This window comes from Colossoma macropomum, unplaced genomic scaffold (genome assembly GCF_904425465.1).
Source record: "Colossoma macropomum unplaced genomic scaffold, Colossoma_macropomum, whole genome shotgun sequence".
NCBI lineage: Eukaryota > Metazoa > Chordata > Actinopteri > Characiformes > Serrasalmidae > Colossoma > Colossoma macropomum.
In genome coordinates, this window is record NW_023494798.1 from 13,462,940 (window position 1) to 13,482,972 (window position 20,033).

General features: G+C 43.0%; 1 protein-coding gene across 1 annotated transcript in view; it reads right to left on the reverse strand.

Moving 5' to 3' along the window:
• Positions 1–19,823, reverse strand: part of smad6b (SMAD family member 6b) — a 39,979-nt gene extending 20,156 nt beyond the window's left edge. Inside the window, exons 1-3 of the mRNA XM_036585268.1 lie at positions 18,262–19,823; positions 14,327–14,383; positions 12,969–13,046 (exon numbers count right to left, since the gene is read on the reverse strand). Coding sequence (XP_036441161.1) covers positions 12,969–13,046; positions 14,327–14,383; positions 18,262–18,979 — 853 coding nt within the window. The 5' untranslated portion in view covers positions 18,980–19,823. The remainder of the gene's footprint in view (positions 1–12,968; positions 13,047–14,326; positions 14,384–18,261) is intronic.
• Between the last annotated feature and the right edge of the window lie 210 nt (positions 19,824–20,033).

The following is a 20,033-nucleotide window of genomic DNA, read 5'->3' on the forward strand; positions in this document are numbered from 1 at the left end:
ATATATATATATATATATATATATATATATATATATATATATATATATATATCGCCGCTGTCAGAACAAAAACCCTGTATTTCCATTTTTGTCATTTTTACCTATTTTAAACATCGTAGTTGCCCTTTACATTGTATGTAAATTTCACAATGAATAACATGAAATGATCCAGAATTACTTGGAATAAAGTCTGGCGGCATAGACGTAATGGAAAGTAAAGTATGCTTTTGCCTTCTCCTGTAAATCTTGGAAAAGTTAACACATCCTCTACAGGGAACAATTTCTATTTGCTGGTATTTTAACATACTGGAAAAATAATACATTGAATATGAAATATGCCATAACTTTTTTCAGTGTGTTCTCTGTAGAGGATGTGTAATTATTGTTATATTAGGTTTCAACAACACTTTTTAATAATTTAAGTCTCCTAAATTCTCCTTAATTGATCGTTAATAGATTGTTAATTTTTACTTATTAAGAGCTATATATGATTTGTTATTTGTCAGTTAAGTCAATTTGTATTGATTGACGTTTAAAAAAACTGATAATTCAATTATTTGACCAGGTGGGAGGTATGGTAATTTGTCATAACAATAACTATTGTCACACTGTTTGCCCCTAAGTAACGGCCAAAATAATCAGTATATTACACAAATACAAATATAATCCAAAGTTACAGGCCTCCAAAACATTACTGATGGTACTGTCTTTTTCCACCTCGTTAAAATACTGAAAAACACGAACAGCTGGCTGAAGACAGGGAATCAGCAGCATTCGTGACGGAAACGGTGCAGTCATAGCCAGTGAATGGAAAGAAGGAGCAAAATAGAGGATATAGTATTTGGAGTGAATATGTAGAACTGATTGGTGTGTTTGGTTTGGTTTGTCTATCGAATCACACATAGGAAATCTGGCAGGGTTTAATCTTGCAGTGGCATTAGCCACGATGTGTTGCCTCTTTTATAGCCAGCATAAAGTGCATGGAAACTGGCAGTGTCATGGACCGAAGTAGGCCGCAGTGCTGTGGTAGCTCTACTGTAGTACAGTAGAGTGGAGGTAAGTAGCTCACGCAGCTGTCCTCTAATGACTGATGAACCGTGTGTGTGTTTGTCTAGTTTACGTGTGTTATGTAAGGGGAAGAGGAAGCCAGGCTCTCTGGACAGGAACACACACTCGAGGAGAGCCCCGCGGCCTCAGTGACAGCACAGCAGTGTGTGTGTTTGCGATAGATGAAAACACGTTCACTCAGGATGTTCAGTATCACACACTCCGTATGCAAAACTCAGAACAAAACATGTCAGGAAAGGTCCATTAGCGAGCACACGTACACACACACAGACACATACACAGACACACACACAGACACACACGCTAACACATCACCTCTAGGCCACTGGCCTTCTCTTCAACATTCCTCAGCCTCCCCCTGTCGTCAAAGGGGCGATTGAGCGGGGCCCAGCGCCCCGGCGCTACAAAACCCAGGCAGCCTTTTTAAAACAGGATGTTTGGCCGAGGCCTCCTTCCCCTCAAATAAACAATCCGCACAACCTGATTTTCTGGAGGCAGGGTGGAAGTACTCGAGTCACATTATTTCCACATCCCGTATCCTGGAGCTCGCGAGGCCCTGGGGGAGCGCGGCCAGGCCCGGGGGCTGTGGTGGAAACCTGAGGCCTTGTGCCAGGCAGGAGAGAAAGAGAGAGAGCGAGAGAGAAAGAGAGGCTGCAGCCCATCAGGATCAACCAGGGCAGAAAGGAGAGAGAAGGAGGGTTAGGAGGGTCTGGTGTGACCCAGTGATCTCTCAGCCAATCAACTGTGGCTCACTTTTGACCAACCATTATTTCTATAATTGATTGACCTACTAGCTATTTTTTATATCTGAATTATTATAATAATTCATAATAATTATAATTACGTTATCATGTACATTATTACTATTGGTATGCCTAGACTTGACACCATCATTACATTTTAAAATAAAACAAACAAACAAACAAACGTTATTTACCACTGTTCCTAAATTGAGTGTTGTTTTTTATTTACATGTATCTGCCTTAACCAAACTGATGCAAACACACTCAATTCAAATTTCACATTCTGTTTTTTGTGGTGTAAACATAAGATTGTGAAAGCTAAAAACTGTGAAAAATAATTGTGATTAGCATACATAATTGCAATCAGCTCAGATAAGTACAATCAAGCAATTATGCAATAATTGTGATAGGCCTAATTATGTCTTGTTATTACACCTCCTGTCCCTTTGCTACCACTATCACTTAAAGTTCTGTTGTTTTATCTAATATAGCACAACATAACAATAGAAACCATATCGCCCCCAGTGCTTCCTGTGATGTACTGCAGTTTGTCAAAATGACTCAGATACATGCCTTTGCAGTGTTGCACCAACATTCGTCTCTGCAGTTTAATGTTTGTTGTACTCAGCCAACAGTTTCAGGAGGACATGTACTTTGTACAAAGATAACAGAGAGAATTACTTAACCCCATCATTAACCCTACAGAATAATCAAATCACCAAATATTGGCATGAAAATAGTCTTTGGGGTGGCAAGACTAAACTGCATATCCTAAAACTAACATAATACCATAGTCCTTAAACTGTGGTGACACCACAAAGGTGTGGCTCCGCAATGAATGATAATGGACTGCATGTAACACATCGTTGTTGCCCAAGAAAAAATGTATCTTGCTTTTTTTTTCTACATCATCTAAAGATGGCAGGTGTCCGTCACATTGTGGGAATATTTTATGATGAATGGATCAACAGAAATGACTCCTGTAAAGTTACTATTTTGGAGATACATGTTTTCTTTGGACAGTGACGATATAAGCATTTAAGAAAATGACGAATGTTGGCGATAAAGCAATGCGCTGCCAATTCATAATCAACATGAACTCTAGCGACTAATCATCTCATTAAGAATATTACACTGACACAGGTGTGAGGCACTGAAGGACAGCTTGTAAGGGAACCCCAGGTTCTTTGTGTGGCTGGTAGAAAATGAGCTAAACCTGGACATCTCACAAGAGTGACCGCTAACACACTGCAAGTGTTTGCCTTAAATAAACTTCTTAGTTATACATTAAGGTGTGTTGTAAATAATGTCATCCAGACTATGTCATTCTATCCATCGCAATATGTCTCAGTGAGGGACAAAACCCGGCCTGCCCAGCCTTACCACAGCTAATGCTGAATCAAAGGCTCCTGAAGAGGCGGTGTTTGCAAACTTTGGTCTGACAACACAAAGTGTGGCAAATAACGTTAAAACGCATGATGGCCTTACGCTGGGAAAAAGCTCACAATACAATCTAGCCATTTTCAGATTCTGGTGAACAGGCTAATGAGCTCAATTTGAAAGAAAGACATCACATGCCTTTTAAGCCTGCTCAAAATCTATGGATGCAATCTAATCAGCGGTAATCAGTACAGCGTCACATGCTTTGATTACTCTGTTTAATTGTGCTGTGCACTTCCAGGAGCTCTTTCTTCCTCATACACACACACACCCAAAGACTCTCCAGGAATGAGCTGAACTCTCAAGGTGGTTCAGGCTGACCTAGCCAGACAGGCATGTGTGTTTATAAATGTCTATGCATTAGAGAAGAACAGCGTAAAAACACTGTGCGTGGATGTGTGTGTGTGTTTTTGAGTCTGAATGTCAGTCTATCAGTCTGGAACTGAAAACCCCAACTTGTCCCAAGCAGAAAACAAACACAGCAGCTCCACTGTAACTCTAACCGCAGCTGTACTACCTGTACCCAGTCTAAACCACTAGAAGCTGATGCTCGCAGTAATGTGAAAACACACCCACGGCCTTACATCTTCCAGGACTTACAACTGAGTGCAACCCAACAGATAGCATCACTACAGCATTGCACACATATTACCATGCGTTATGCATCATACATAATTTCCCATACATTAACATGCATTACACATCACACAACGCAGCTCCTATACATTATAGGACCATCTCACATTTTTCATCTCACCATCTTACTTTTTTGCCTTACAGATGAACTGCTAGCAGTATTAGCTATGACGTTTTATTGATTTTCTAAGCGGAAGTAAGTTAAAACACCCTCTACAAACAGCAATGCACAGGCACAAGACTCATGATACACAATTACACAATTGTCACAATGTAACCATATCATTTTAAACAGCCATCAAAAACTCTGGTTACAATAATTTTTATTCAAGCTTTACACATCATATAATACACAATATCCCTCTAGTATTGACAATATCCATAATATACTCAGAAAAGCATACAGTGCATGTCACACATTATACCATGTCGTCATATTGCCCACCACTACAAAAAACATGTAATTTAACCATGGGTGCACAAACATTTGCATGCAACTGTATCTACTAATGCCTATACACAGACATTTCTAAGATGTAGAAGTCTCCACCTTACAGAGGATATTGTTTATTTCAAAAGGTTCCAAATGCAGTAAAATGAAGAAATTGCAGAAATGTTAGTGCAGTAATCCAACAGAGCTTAAGCATTTTGCTTTTCCTGAGCACAGTAAATACATCATCAAATATCAGACAGAAATGTCTGTCAAATCTAAGCATCTCTCTGATGCCAATACTGCTCTAAGCAAATATCTACTGATAAAAATGTGAGTCTGATATCATTGTGTATCCCCAGTACTCCACTGCTTAAATTCTGCAGGTTTAATGAAATCTCACTCCAGACCCCTAATGTACAAGCCAAGGGCAACAGCTGCAAAGAAAAACCTTGAAAAAGAAACCTCGAGAAGAACCATGTTTGAAAAGGGGAACTCATCCTCCCCCGGTCGTCACCAAATAGCAGAATTATGATGCAAGTAGCAAAAGTTAATAAGTGAGATTAAACAGTCATTTAGATCTTACTCAAGAATTCTGTTTCTCTTTTGCCCTGCAAGAGAAGCCAAAGGAAGTTGCTTCCCCCAACGCTGTACAGCCAGCAGGAGCCCTGATAAACCTTACATGACAATAGAGGAGCCACACAGGCTGCGGCCTCCCCACCAAAAATTACACAGGGCAGTGTAGCATTACTGAACCTCAGCCTTTCCATCTCAGTTTGCTCAGACCATTCTGAGCAGATCACAACTGTTCGTAGCTGTTATAAGCACGATAGTACAACTGGTCTCAGGCAAGGCCAGCACATCCATACAGGTGAACTGGGCAACTGCCTAGAATAACAATTCGACGAAATGTAAAAATATACCACTGTGCACTCTGGAAGTGCACTAAAAGCATCAGTCATTGTAATAATGTAACTGTAGCTTCTACATAAATCAAAAAGTCATTTTGTAGGTACTGTTGCTATGTTGGACAAGTTTTACGGAACACCGGCAAAATCCATTTCAACCTAGTTTTTGTAAAAAATACATAAATTATTCACATAAGGCTGCTACAAGGAGGGCTACATAGAAGTGACTTTCCAGGTTTAAATTCTACCTACTGAGCTGAATTATGTTGTTGTCGTTGTTTGAAACTATGCAGGTTGTAAATGACAAGAGAAATTTGGCATCAGCATCCGACCTAAGCATGGGACCTTTCAGACGCATTCAAAATAAATATAAACTGAAACTAAAAACACTCTAAATGTACGTATTTTGAAAAAGCTCAGTTTGACTAACGACTTATTAGGTTAAGATGTTAACACTGTAACGCTGGTCCAAACTTGGATAAGTGTATGTAGTTAATAACTATATACAGTTGTGACATTGGCATAAAGCAGGGGTATGAAACTGTGCTCCTTCCAGGCTACAGCTCTGTAGAGTTCAGCGTTCTGCCTAATTAGGCACACTTGATTTACCTCATTATCTAATTAGCAAGGTCTTCATGGTGTGAATTTGAAGTGTTAAAAGAGAGAAAATGCTAATCTTTGCAAAGCTGTGGCCTGGAAGGAATACAGTTTGACACCCCTGGTTTAAAGAATTTAGAACCAGGTATGTAGTAATTATGCAGAGACTTAATGGGTCTGTTATCTGTGTACAGAACCGTGCATTGGGAATCCTGCAGGGCTCAAACCGGCCATAGACTGTTGTTTTTTAAAGCTTAGTGTTGAAGTGTTGAAATATTGAACTCGTGGGGGAACATTAGCTGTAGTTCATAGCCTATCAGTTGTGATGTCGCAATTTTGCAGGGGGGGACAGCACAGTTGTGTTTCACCTGAAGCATCAGAGCAGTGCAGGCCTTGGTCTCTGGTCAGTTAAAGGTAGGCTACTGCTAGACAGAAAGCTTCCACCAGCACCTGTGTCCCTCCACCTCCTCAGAGCAGTGGAATGGCACTCCACATCTACCCAAACAGGGAAGAGGGTAAAATATACAAAGGCACTGCAGGACTCCTCAGAGGGAGCTGTCTGTTGGAGGACACATGCTTAGTCATTTCCAAGCTATGCCATTTGCACGAGGGAGCCCAGCAAAAGTAACTACAGGATCCTCCCTGCAAAAGAAAGGACTGATGCCAGCTCAGCAGATTAAGGCAATACAACTGCCCAGAAAAAAAGCCAACCCTGGCCTCATAGTGATGACACAACTCACTCCCCATGCTGTCAACTGATGCACATAATTATGATGTAACACCATATGAATGTACAGTTGTACAGTTGTAAATAGTTTGCATTTGCTTCCTTTTTGACATCTGGCAGCTGACTCCTCTTAAGGGACCATTCTTCGGCCGAATTACATCTGAAATCATGACGTCAGTCTGAGGCTGTTTAAACGACACCACGGCTGTAGTCATCACTACAGACCATTAACTCTGATGCCTCAAAGCCCTGCTGAACAGTCTTCATCACAGCGGAGCTCTTTATAGTCGAAGTTATCGCTAACGTTAACAAAAACATGTTGTTGTACATACATCATCTAAACCGCATATCCTTCTGGGTCGCGGTGGGGTGCTGGAGCCTATCCCAGCTGTCATTGGGCGGAAGGCAGGATACACCCTGGACAGGTCGCCAGTCTATCACAGGGCAGACAGACAGACATACACATTCACTCACACACACACCCTAGGGGCAATTTACCATGTCCAATTGGCCTGACTGCATGTTTTTGGACTGTGGGAGGAAACCGGAGTACCCGGAGAAAACCCACGCAGACACGGGGAGAACAGGCAAACTCCACACAGAAATGACCCTGGTCACCCGACTGGGAATCGAACCCAGGCCATTCTCGCTGTGAGGCAACAGCGCTACCCACTGCGCCACCGTGCCGCCCGTATGTTGTTGTAATTTTAAATTAATTATTTCTCATGTGTAGCTTATTGAAACAACTGAAGAAATTGTGTCGATAGTGTCGATTATAAACTGTTTGCCAATAGCTCATTTGTATTTGCAAGTAGACGAGGTAGGCCATTTATTTATAATAAATCAGTTCTTAATTTATTGAAAACCATGCAGGACACTAATGCTACATTAACATTACCAGGCGCAAATCCAGTTTTCCAATTCACAATGCAAAGGGTAAACAGTGTTTCCATATTATGCAAAAACATAAAGAACAACAAACATTTAGATACAAGGGTTGAAAATAATTACCTGTAGGGATTAAGGTGGTTCAACCACTGTAGGTTCAATATAATACATTGAAAAATGTTGCTTGGCTTCATACACAAAAGGTTCAAAGGCTCAGGGGGCTACTGTCAGTGAGAAGGCAGTGACTTCTCGCCGCAACACACCCAGCGACCTGAACTTGTGAAATGCACAGATATCACACGCCCAATGCAGAGGGGAAACACACAGTCTAATACACACAGTTATACAGGAAGCAATGAGCAAATACTTCAAAGGGCATCGTTCTAATGTCCACACAACCACGAGCGAGGAAACAGGTGTTCTGGATGACTACTCAGTCACAGATTGAGCACACACATACACACACAGATGTGTTACCCCACAGCCATATGTTTAGCGGGCATGCACTGAAAATGGAACACTTAATCAATAACCGTGCATAGGCATAGTGTAAACACAAACTGACAGACGCTCTTTTTTTTACTCTGAGATGTCATCAGCCCACATTTAAGTACAGAAAAACACACACAAATCCAAGCTGACACCAACAAACACAGATGGAGACAGACAGACCTAAACACAGTAGCACACCCATTAGACACACTCTTATATACGCGAACAAACACAGCAAACTGACCCATGTTTAAAAACACCTACAGACAGAACAGTCTGTTAGTTGACAGGGACATTGTTTTTTGTTGTTTTGGCTTTCTACTCCAGCACATTGTATTTAAAAAGAAAGAATGAATGATTGTAAGGTTAAAGAGCACAATGTCAGCTTTAATTCCAGACAGTTTACATCTACACTTGATAGACCCTACAGGAATCAAAGTCCTTTGTGTTTTTACATGTTTACATTTTAAGTGACCAGCTGTGTGCCATTGCAGTACTATTTATGCTAAAAAAAAGCTTGCAAATGTAGAAATGCACTGATGTGGTATGTGGGAATTGTGGACTGAAGTCAATTTCATGAATGTATGTGTCAATGCCAAACCCGATACATAAACATTATGTATTAGTATTTATATTACATTTTATAAATGTTTATGCACAACATCTTCCGGAATACAATACACAGTATGTTATACAATCTGCTTATCCAGAATACAATACATATGTCCTAAAATATCTGTTTGATATATCGGTCAAATCTAAACATCTGTCGAATGCAAATACCTGCCGCAAATACTGATATGATTCCAATATCACTGTGCATCCATAAAATAAAAGTCTAGAAAGAACTGCCAATGCCAATAAAGTAGACCATTGTGAGGCATGCCAATAAGGGTCATAACTAAAGCATTAGGTATGTGAAAATCATCTGTACATCCACCCTGATGATGTATATGGGTTGCAATCATCTGACATTTGTTGATTGGAAAGGACTGGACATTTTATTAAAGAATATGCTAATCTTCCCAAATTACTTATGGTTCACTGAAATTTGGGAAGTATGCATTAAAAGGCCAGGAATTCTTACATGGTTCACCCAAATTAGATATAAATACCATCGAAAATCTGACATTCTACACTCTAACCTCCTAGTTTAATTTCAAATCTAGTGTGCTGGGGTACAGAGCCAAAACAACCAAAATTGTGTAACTGTCCAATTCCTCATGGACTGCCATGTAGTTAAATTAGATAGCGCTTTTACAGAAACAAAGGCATCACGCTAGCACCAATTCTCATTAGACGTGACCCTGGAAAAAATGAAAACCTCCCAGTAAATGCAGAGGAACTTAATGGAATCAAGGAAAGTACATGAGCTGCAAACCCAGATGCTGTTTTCTAGTCTGAATGTCTTAATAAGGCACACAAACTTACTGTCTCTAAAACAGGCAAAAAACTCTGGCTTTTGAACAGAAGTTTTCAAGTTAAAAAAACACCTCTCCCTCTCAGGGCTCATCTCACTGGTCCAGTTGAGACGTGCTCTGCAGCGATTGTCAAACAGCGAGGGATAAGTGTAAGCAGCAGGTATTACAGTAGCCTGGGGGCTACAATCTGCAGCAGGCAGCTCCCCCACTCCCCCCTCCAATCTGCCCCCTGGCCGCTCTTTTAAGCGCTTTACTAGTTCCTGCGTGTGGGTGAGAGACGTCGGTGGGGGACCACACGTTTTGAGCGCTGCTCGATTGATCTCGGTTTTCCGCAGGCCAGAAGGGAGGGTGGGGTGCTGGAGCTGGAGACGGATGTGGAGGTGTGCTGATAAGCGCTTGGGGGGAAAAGGAGCAGGATTCTTCTCTTTTCCAAGCTTGCTGAGGGAATAGTGATGGAACGGCATTTCTTAAACCATTCTGCAGAATGAGCAGCCCAAGACAAACATAATTAGTTACACAAAGCAGCAGCTAATAGGATGGAGCGGAGGTGTTTAGGGACTCTGGGAGAATGAACTCACCACAAGGTCACGCCACGACATCCCTCACTAAAGATTACTGCTAGTTCTCACTTTCAAACCACTCATTTCAATACAGAAAACAAAGTTTGTGTCACTGAAACTAAGCTCACACATCTGCTTTCCAAAATTGTGTTCTCAAAGACCATGTCAAAGAAATGACCCTCAGTGCACACTGGAATAACACAGAGCCCTGGCAAACACAGACATTTCACAGAGGTCTGGTCCACATCAGATACAGACAGCTAGAATCAGGGTTAGTGTTTGAAACAGCGCTTGTTGACACAGGGAGTGTCGCTTGCCCAAGGAGTAGCGGTGAATGGATATGCGAATGTGAAGTGAGGCAGAGGGTTTGGCCAGCGTTTGGTCATCTGGAGTGGTGCTTTATTTACATGTGTTGATTGAATGGGAACTATGCTGCTCTCAGCTTGGGAGAGAAGGGTGGTAAGTCTGCATAAGATTAATCGTAACATGGTGTTGGCCTTTGAAATACTAATATCACAGAAAACTACAATATGAAAATGAGTTCTCTAACCAGTAACCATGTGTTGTGATCATATTGACACAGTTTTAGTTGAGTGTTTCTATGTGTTTTAGTGACTAAAGGTATTCAAGTAATTAAACAGAAATAAATGACTTTGGGGCACCTGAGTGGTGCAACTGTCTAAGCTTTGACCTTATCGTCAGCTCAAACCCTAACAATGCCACAGACATTGAGGAGAACCCTCAGGACCTTCTAGACCTTCAAAAAAGGCATGTTTTTTTGGGAACTATAAATGTCTGTAATTTTTAGTTCATTTATATCTAGCAGAATTACGCTTGCATTTTGGGAAAAAAAGCTCAATTCTTGAAAATTATACACTCGGGAATTGTTTTTCTCTGTGGTATCTACGTAAATATAGCTAGGTGAGCTCTTCTATTGGTTAGGACTTCAAAAGCTGAAGAGAAGGCTTAACCTGTGGGATTAGCCATCAACATAATTACTAAGTGACAGAGAAATCAACTAATCACATAAGCGCAACCAATTTTGTGAGAACTAGAGGTGGGTTTTGTCCTCATGTTTTGACTAAATTTTGACATTTATGGCCCAAATTAATTGTCATGGATCACCACTGCACAGCCAGGAGTCCAAGAAAGCTTTATTTGCATCGCTCTCTCTAGGATGGACCTCCCATTTCCCCATTAGTCAGTACAATGCTGGCCTACGTAGGCAATTGTTGGCTGACATGACAGAGTTGGCAAATGAAATCAAGGAAAGCATTCTCGTGCCGGCAGGAGATGCTTCTTACCTGCCCCTTCGTGGACATTTTTTTAATCCACCAGATTAAAAAAGTGCACATACAAGTATAAGAACAATGCTGCTCATTTGGACATCATAGGTTATTGTACATGCATGCATACAAGATGGCCAAAATCAAGTATAAAGCAGCCCTTAGCACTCTGCTTCAAGTATGTTGAGCTTGGACAAATGACGCTGGATTAGCAGTTCAAAAAGATGTTGTGGCTAGCTTTACACGTTTCAGAGAAAGCATGTGCTAAAACTTACCCACCCAGCATGGTAGCTTTGTGTGATAAGGGGACACCTAAGTGGGAATTGTCTAAATTGAAGGGAACAAATGGATAAAAATCCACCCAAAATAGGTAAATTAATTTATTGTGGTCATGTAATATTATTGATTCGCCAGTGCACTTTCAATATATGTGCCTAGACAGAGATGTAACTCTGCAAACTGTGTCACAATCGCGATATGTAGCAATATGTCATTGCAATATTAGTATTTTGTCCATGTATCACAATCATGACATGTAGCAATGTCACAGCAATACTAGCATTTTGTCCGTATCGTGCAGCTGTAAAAGGTGGGAGAGGCCTCAGGTTTTTTCTTCTGCTGTGGCCATGATCCTATGCATGCACAGTGTGCTTCCAGTTTTATGAGACAGGCATGTTGAGTTCAAGCCATGAGAGGGGAGTGTTTCGTCTCAAATCGAGAGACAGGACAGGGCTGCTTCTCCTCTTTTCTCCTAGTGTGGCCCCATTCACGAGAGCAGAAAACAGCCCCCCCGACATGCTCTCCTCCCCTCTCTGCAGCCCACTTTCAGCCTGCCTAGATAGAGCTGTAACTCTGTGTGTGTGTGTGGAAGAGGGGGGTCCTTCCACACATGCTGTCTGTGTGTGTGCGTGTGTATACGAACATGCCCCCTGTGTGTGTGTGTGGTGTGACTAAAACGTCCCTGTGTGTGTGTATATGTAAGCGAGTGTGTGTCCCAGTGAGCTTGGATCTTATTACAATTTGATCCCACTCAAATATTTCTGAAAGAAAAACAGAGGAGGGGAGGCCGGCTCTGTGGCCAGCACGGCCCACTGCGCCTCGGCCGGCCGCACAATGAAAGCTTTATTTGCAACCGCGCTCGCCTCGCTCCTAATGGCCTTTAATGAGGAGGAGTAAAGCACAACATAAAAAACAAATTACCTGCAAAGTTTGCACATTTAGCCCAACTGCATGAGAGCCCACATCCTCAATCGACAAAAAAAAGAACTTTCAAAAGAGAGAGACATCTTCAATGCCTTTCGCATGTTTGTGTAGCGCACATTAACCCTTTTCCACTCTGCTCAGATGAATGTAACTGTAAGAGTTTGTGACATGGACGAGTTGCGCCTTTCATCAGGAACTCTGGCTCGTTTGCCTTGGCTGGAGTAATCTTTCAGAACAGGTATGATAAAACACGATATCCGCTATTATAACAATGCCTCGCGGGGAAATGGCTTGCTGGATGATTCACTCCACAAACTATTCCCTCTAGCAAAAAAGAGAGCAAATATCTGACACAAGGTCACCATCGCAGGCACGTAGGTTTTGTTTGAACAGTGATATTACCTCATGTGTTGGAAAAACAGCACAAAATCTGACAACCATAGCACAGGACATGCTAATGTTTAGAATGCAAGGCATAGCCGTTATTGGCACAGGTGCTAAGCTAAGCGATTGCTTGTTCAGAGCCCTGAGGATTAAAAAAAAAACAGAAAAAACAAAAGCAGACTCACCTGAGAATTCCCCTTGGGTGATGTTTGGCGAGCTGGCAGCCTCCGTTTCAGTGTAAGACAGTGTGGAATCTGACAGATCTGAGAGAAGAGGAGGCCATTAGCGTGACATTAGCATGTAAACTCCTGTCAAATACTTGTAGCTCAGTTACAGCAGACATATGTATATTTTTTTACTTTTAACCAGCACCCAAGTACATTTCTAAGTTCATTTTAACTGTATCAGAGCATTTGCACACTGTACTTTTCCTTTACATTTACGCAAACAGTAGCCTATATTCAAGGTTATAGCATGCGTATGCTAACATGGCATTTGTTGCCATTATTTACATGTATAGAATGCTCTTCATTTTCAGTATCAAAGTGAAAATATTAAAAAATATTTATATCAGCACTGTTTAAGTATCAACATAAATTTTCATTTCCTTCATTTCATTTCATTTCCACACATGGAACTTGCAGCACAAAATGCATGTGACACTATGCAATTTACATGTAGCCCATGCTATTACAATACATGTGCAATTGTTGCCATTAATAACACACATAGGTGTAAACATACTGTTTCTCTTGTGTGACCTATTTGTTCTCTTGAAAAAACTGCCGTGACCAACACAATGACCAAACCTAACTCCAGACCACAAGAGCCAGCCCTCTTTAGAATGGCGCCATTCCAATTTGCCCGTTCCCACAGGGTTGAGTATTGGTAATGGGAGGATATCCCTGCCTAACCCCCCCCCCACATCCAGACTTCTGTGGCCCTCACCACAGCCAGACCAAAGCCCAGGCTGCCTCCACACTGGCATGCTGAAAATGGGCCCGCCGGATGCTGGCTACAGCCTCCGCTCTCTCTCGGCTACCGCACACATTCTTGGTCACTGTGCCTAATTGCCACCATTAAAATTCTTCACGTTGTTGTACTCTTTGCTTCCTCTTCATCCCTCTCTAGAGCCAGGGATTCGGCCAGCGGGTGAGAGCCAATGGCAGTGGCTTCACTGCAAGAGCCAAGTTATTTTGTTACACAGTTTCTGTTGGCTATTGTGTAAATTCTACTTTTATGTGTTGGCCTTGGTCATTTATAGGAATATCAGTTTTAATGAATGGGATATCAGTTCTAGTGGATGCAGTTACATATGTGTTGACTTTCGTAAGCAACGGAGACTTGCTGTTACCAATTCATGAAATTCTGCTTTATAAAATTATTATGCGTTCTTGAAAAGGTCTTGAAATTAAACTCAACGTAAATCTAACACAATACTTATAGACACAGCTGAAAAGCTAACAGCAAATGTTATACTTCCAAATGAAAAAAGTATTTCACACATCTACATTGAGCTCTCTTTTGTTTCAGAGACACTTACCCAGTGGCTTGTGTTCGTCGCTAGGGGAAAGCCTTGAGTATGGAGGAGGAGGTGACTCTGAAGGAGAACAGAGGTAGGATTACAACAGAGAATTACAGACATGTTTTATCCCCAAATTACTGAGGCATTTAACTGCACAGCGTAAATAAGGCTCGGAAAGGTGATGATTCAGCCACCATCACCTCGTTGCTGGTGTTCAGACTGTCTATTTTAGTTCAATACTGCTGCAGTGTATAAAGGCAAATAGGTCAACAAACAAAGCAACATTAGAAATTTTATATGCTACCCAAGGCAGTTCAAGGTCACACATATAAATGGGGCTCTCTTTAATTCAAAGGCCTTAAAAAGAACATGATGATTCAAACTTCAGCAGCCAAGCAAACTACTATCATGCAGTTATTCTAGATTTTTTATTTGTACTTTCAACATCTAGTTTAAAAATAACATCCACTTACATCCACTGCTAACATCCACCACTTTGACTTACAACTTTTGGAGAACTTTGCATTATATCACTAACTTACAACCCAACATAAAACAGCGACAGGAGAAAAGCACAATCTGTCAAAGACTGTCAGAAGGGTGCGAAGCAATGCAAACCCATTTTTAACCTACATTTGTGTCTTGTTTATTTTCTAGTTCTGCTTCTTTGATACTGAAAGGCTCTAATGCATAATTTGAATAACTAAGCAGGCTAATGCTACATGTTGGACTTTGGCCAAAACTCTGCTGGAACACTGTCGCACTGCTTGCCTTAACCCATAACTACCTTTAAATAAGTCTTCAAACTTTCGCATATCTGAAAAAAGAGATGTGAACTCGGGGGAGAAAAAAAAAACACTGAAAGAAAGAATGGAGCTGTGTAGAGGCTCTCAGTGAGAGCACAAAGGAAGAAAAGTTTGTGAACACGTAGTGACCTCGCCTAGAGGGAGAAGGAAAAGGAGAAGAAAGAAAAGCCATAATAGCGTCTGTCTCTTTAAGAGTGGCGGCAGTAATTGCCAGGATCCTAACTCACTCACTCACATACACAGCTAGTCAGTCTGGCGCCAGTAGTATGCAAACTGTATATTATCACCACTCCTTCACCTAAATAGCATGAGGGGACCTTCTTAGGCAAAAGGGCTTTTAAAAACGCAACTTGAAACTGATCTCATTTCAAAGGGATAATGCCTAACCAAATAAAAGAAAAGAGAAAAAAGTGTTAGGTGGTTTTGTCCGCGTACATCCAACTTCTATTGAGTGTAGGCTTGAAATGCTCCGCATGCTGCGGATAAACTCCTGTTTACTTGGCGAGATTTAGTGATAAATCAGTTAAAGAGTAACGTTTTATAGGCGCAGGGCTGTTATACAACACTCCAGCTTACTTTTAAGAAGAGTTTGCGGAGAAAAAAAAGAAGGTTAAACGATCTGATAGATATCTTTACACACCTCTGTGTTTTTGTTGGCGCCAGTTTTGAATGAAATGTCTAATTGGAGTTAAAAAGAAACGCTTTAACGAGATTAAGACTTGGACAGCTGTCCTTAGCTTCATTTGTGAGCTGTAAATGAGGAGAAAAAAAACGTCAAAGAAGGTTACAAAGTTTGAGGATTGAGAGGGCCTCTGCTCAATCGCATGAAAGAAATACCACCTTTATCGGGACACGCATGAACGCATGTGAGTTATGTCTCAAAGGGCCAGTATGGCAGAGAGGGGGCTTTTCTCCAACCCGTGCCCCTCTGAACTGAGGAAACTGTGATTAGGGGAGGAAAAACATACTGCTAATGCTTTTACAATTAGAGTAGGCGGCTGTCCTGTCATTAAAATAAGTTTATTCATTTAAAGCCGAGAACCGTGGGCCAACAGGTTGTGCACAGGTTTACGAACTTTGGCTACCTGTTAGCTGCTGACTCCACACAGCAAAGCAGCAGAATGTGACTGTTGTTTGGTCTCTGACTGAAAAAAACGAGTAGCCCAGTTTACTATGAGGAAAAACAGTCCACAAAAAACGTAAATACAGTTATAAATAGCAGACCAGTCCTGTAAGTCCTAAAAGTTATTTGAAATTAGAAATGAGAGGAAGAATTGTCCATTTTCACTGCATATGTTGTGGAGTAGGTAGAAAAGATGGCTAGGCTAGTTAGTATTTTAGCAATGAGTCACTGATTCACAATACCAGACTACTAACCTAACAGCCAATTTAAGTGATTTTGAGAATAGTACTGTAATGATTTTGTGTTTCTCTGTCTATATGTTTTTTATTACGTTTCTCATTTCAAGAGTTAATTTTCTGACCAGTCCATGCAGATTTAATAGGAATGCTTCACTGAAAAATCAAATTAGCCACAACATTACAGCTTTGTAGCCCTTCTGCAAAACTAAAGAAGCAAACTTCAGAAGTCTTGGTTGATTCATTATGTTTGGGGTAAAAGACAAATGTGGAAATCTGATTTTTCTGTGAATCATTCCTTCATAGTTGATCAATTTTCCAGTCATTTAGCACTTTGATTAGTGTCTGCTTCAGGCCACAGGGGTTATAAAACAATGCAGGTCATCACAAACAAGGCTACTGCCTTCAGCCTAAATGACCCTTCATTCCCCTGAGTTAAAATATGCAGGCCTGTATGCATAAGCAGGTCAGTTAATACATTATTGGTCCCTTTTCGGAGGGCAATTAGATTGTCCGCTTGAACTGTAGAAAACGTACTTAGACGTTAAGAGGCCTCATGTAATGGAAGTGTTGCAATGGAGCAAAGTAGGAAAGTGAACATGCAGAGAAAATAAATTGAATGGAAAGTAGTCCTGAATGTATGCAACTTTGTTTAAATCTTCAGTGCTTTCTTGCTCCGTGTCAGATAAACAGCCTCTCCAGACTGACTGGCAGGCGAGCTTTCCACTTTGCTTTGAACCTGGGAAACATTTTAACCTTTCACTCACTCAGTGAGGGCTGCACTACAGTGCTACATTTCATCAAAAGCATCTGTAACGTGTTAATCAGACTGTCACAGTTCAAGGGCCCAAGCCCAGCTCTTCTTGCATGCAAATCTGGGAGGCGTATGCAATGTTAAAACAATCAGTTACTGTTTTAACCTAAAAAAGTAAACAAAATTGACATTTCTGAGTTCATTAAACTCCAGTAGTAAATTAGCAACAGCACAAACACTGATTATCTGTGTACTAAACTCTTCTTTTTATGCAACTGGGAAGAGTAGGCACTGTAAACCATGGTGTTTTGGCATGGCCAGGTAGTCTTAACCTAATCTTTTGAGTTCACTGAACTCAGATAACAAGTTAACAACAGCAAAACACAGATTATAGACACAGTGGTTAGCTGAACACCAGCAAATTGAAGCTGACTTGACAAAAGAGGAAAAGTTCCAGTTGATTTTGCACGAGGCCAGTCCCAACGGACATTCAACAGTAACTCTGCATCTCCAACATGCTTGCAGCTTTCAGTCCACAACAAAATCCATACAACATTTCCAGAGCACTGTAGCCCAGTTCACAACCTACAGACTGGAGGCCTACGCACGTGTCAACACACTCTCTCCAGTCATACACTGCCCCACTGAGCCTCCTGAGGAGCAGGTGCTCTTTAGGATATGGACAGGGAAAAGGCAGAAAGGGAGATGGCTAGGCAGGTTAGGTTTTTAGGAATGGAGATGTGGTGCAGGTTTGCAAGGACCCTGAGCAAGAAAGTCAATGCTTCATACTACTACTACATACTACAATACTCAACACTCAATACTCAATATACAAATACAACACTAGTACTAACTTCACAGCCTTCTTAAGAATTCTGAAAACCAATGCTTTATTTACTGTCTCTGTACTCTGCAGCAGTTTTCCCTTAATCCTGCTCATGGGGACCCACTGCCCTTCCCAGCTCACCCGATCTACTTAAGGCAGGTAATAGTTTAAGTCATGCAACTCAGAAGCACCAGACTGGAGGTCTTACCTGGCCCACAGAGCCTGCTGTAATGGTACGGATTGCAGCACACCAGTGGCCCGTCCTGCGCGCCGAAGCTTTTGCACTCGCAGAGCGCTTTGAGCTGCGCCGCGTGCTGCACGTCTGCCCAGCGGTACAGTCTGCACAGCAGCAGCTGCGGCGGCGGCGCGCCGTGACCGGCCGCGCGCAGCTCGGCGCGCGCCACTAGCACGCACTCGCTGGGCACGCCGCCGCCGGACTCCACGGCCTCGAGCAGCGCGTGCAACGTCTTCTCCTTCAGCCGCTTGAGCAGCGCGTACGTGGCGTTCTTGAGCTCGTGCTCGGGCGCCTTATTGGCCTCACCGAGGCGGCACGAGCTCGAGCTGGGGCTCGCGCTCCCTGCGTCCCTTTCCCCGCTGTCTCCTCCGTCCCACTCTCCTCCTCCTCCAACCGAACGTTCTTTAAACAAGCAGCACGTGACGGCTCTGCAGTCACCGTCCCCGGCTTCCCCAAAGCCACCACCGTCCACGCTCGCGCTCAAAGCTCCCGGCTCCGTCTTGGCGACGTCGTCCGCGCGCCGCTCGCCGGCCAGTCCCCCGCCGCCGCCGCCGTCCCGCGAGCCCCCCTCGCCGTCACCTCCTCCTCCGCCGCCCCCCCTCCTGCCATCCCCGTCGCCCCCGTCTTTATCCGGAACCAAACGGCTTCGCCAGAGTCGCCGCACGAGACCTGAGCGTTTCGTCCTGAACATACGACAACTTCGAGCCCCCTCGCGGCGCGCTTTCCTTTTCTTCTCCTCCTCCTTTCGCTTCTTCGTCGTCTTCTTCGTCCCTTTCGTTTCCCGTTCAGTCCCGTTCGCACCTCCGCGCTTTAAACCCGTGTCGGAGCCTCATCCACGGTCGCTGTCGAGCGCCGTGCGGGCGACGCGCAGCTGAGCTGGAGGCAAAACCGCCACAACATGAGTTTGGAAGGCGCCGCGATGGCTCGCATTTAAAACAGAGCTGCTGCTGCTGGTGCGGCTGCGGAAATGAGGCGCGAGGCGCACGAGAAAGCCGCGCAGAAATCAAAATGCATTCAGCTGTGGCCGCTGCGTGACAGACACTGCAGAAACCCGAACTCAGCGCGCTGCTTTCTACGCTCTCGGCCGGGACAGTTTAGGGCGAAGCAGAGACGGACAGCGGCCGAGCGCAGAGCTAAAAGTGCCGCCTGTCAGAGACCCGTAACGCGCACCGAGAAACAGCTCGCTCGCTCTCTCGTTCACATCCACTCTGCAGAGACATGAATGAAGCTCCTCGGAGAGTTAAATTCCACAGATAAAAATCCCGATCCCGCTCGATTTCCACTCCTGTTAAAGTCGTCCAGAAGTATCCGTTTGTGGTCGTGTCTGTAAGCGTCCAGGATTTCAGAAAAAAAGCACAAATCCGTGAACTACAGTGCAGCTCCTGATCCCTCGTTCAGACCTGGTCAAACTGCAACCCAGTTCTCTGCCTTTCTCCCGTTTCTCTCCCCCTTTTTCTTTTTTTCTTCTCTCCCGCTGACACACACACACACGCACACACACACACACACATACGCACGCACGCACGCGGGGCCCCCGAGGAGAGCGGTGGAGCCATTGGCTGCCTACCATCATGTGCTAGTCTAGACACTTTGGCGGCTCGGAGCTGCACTGATTGTTGCGCAAACAAGGTTTCAAGTTTCTGAACTCTTAAAGGAGAAACAGCCATCCATCTCGATCTCTCTGCTCTGACTTAGAGAGGACAGAGTCCTCCACTCCAGTGAGTTCACGTGTGAGGAGACGGTCA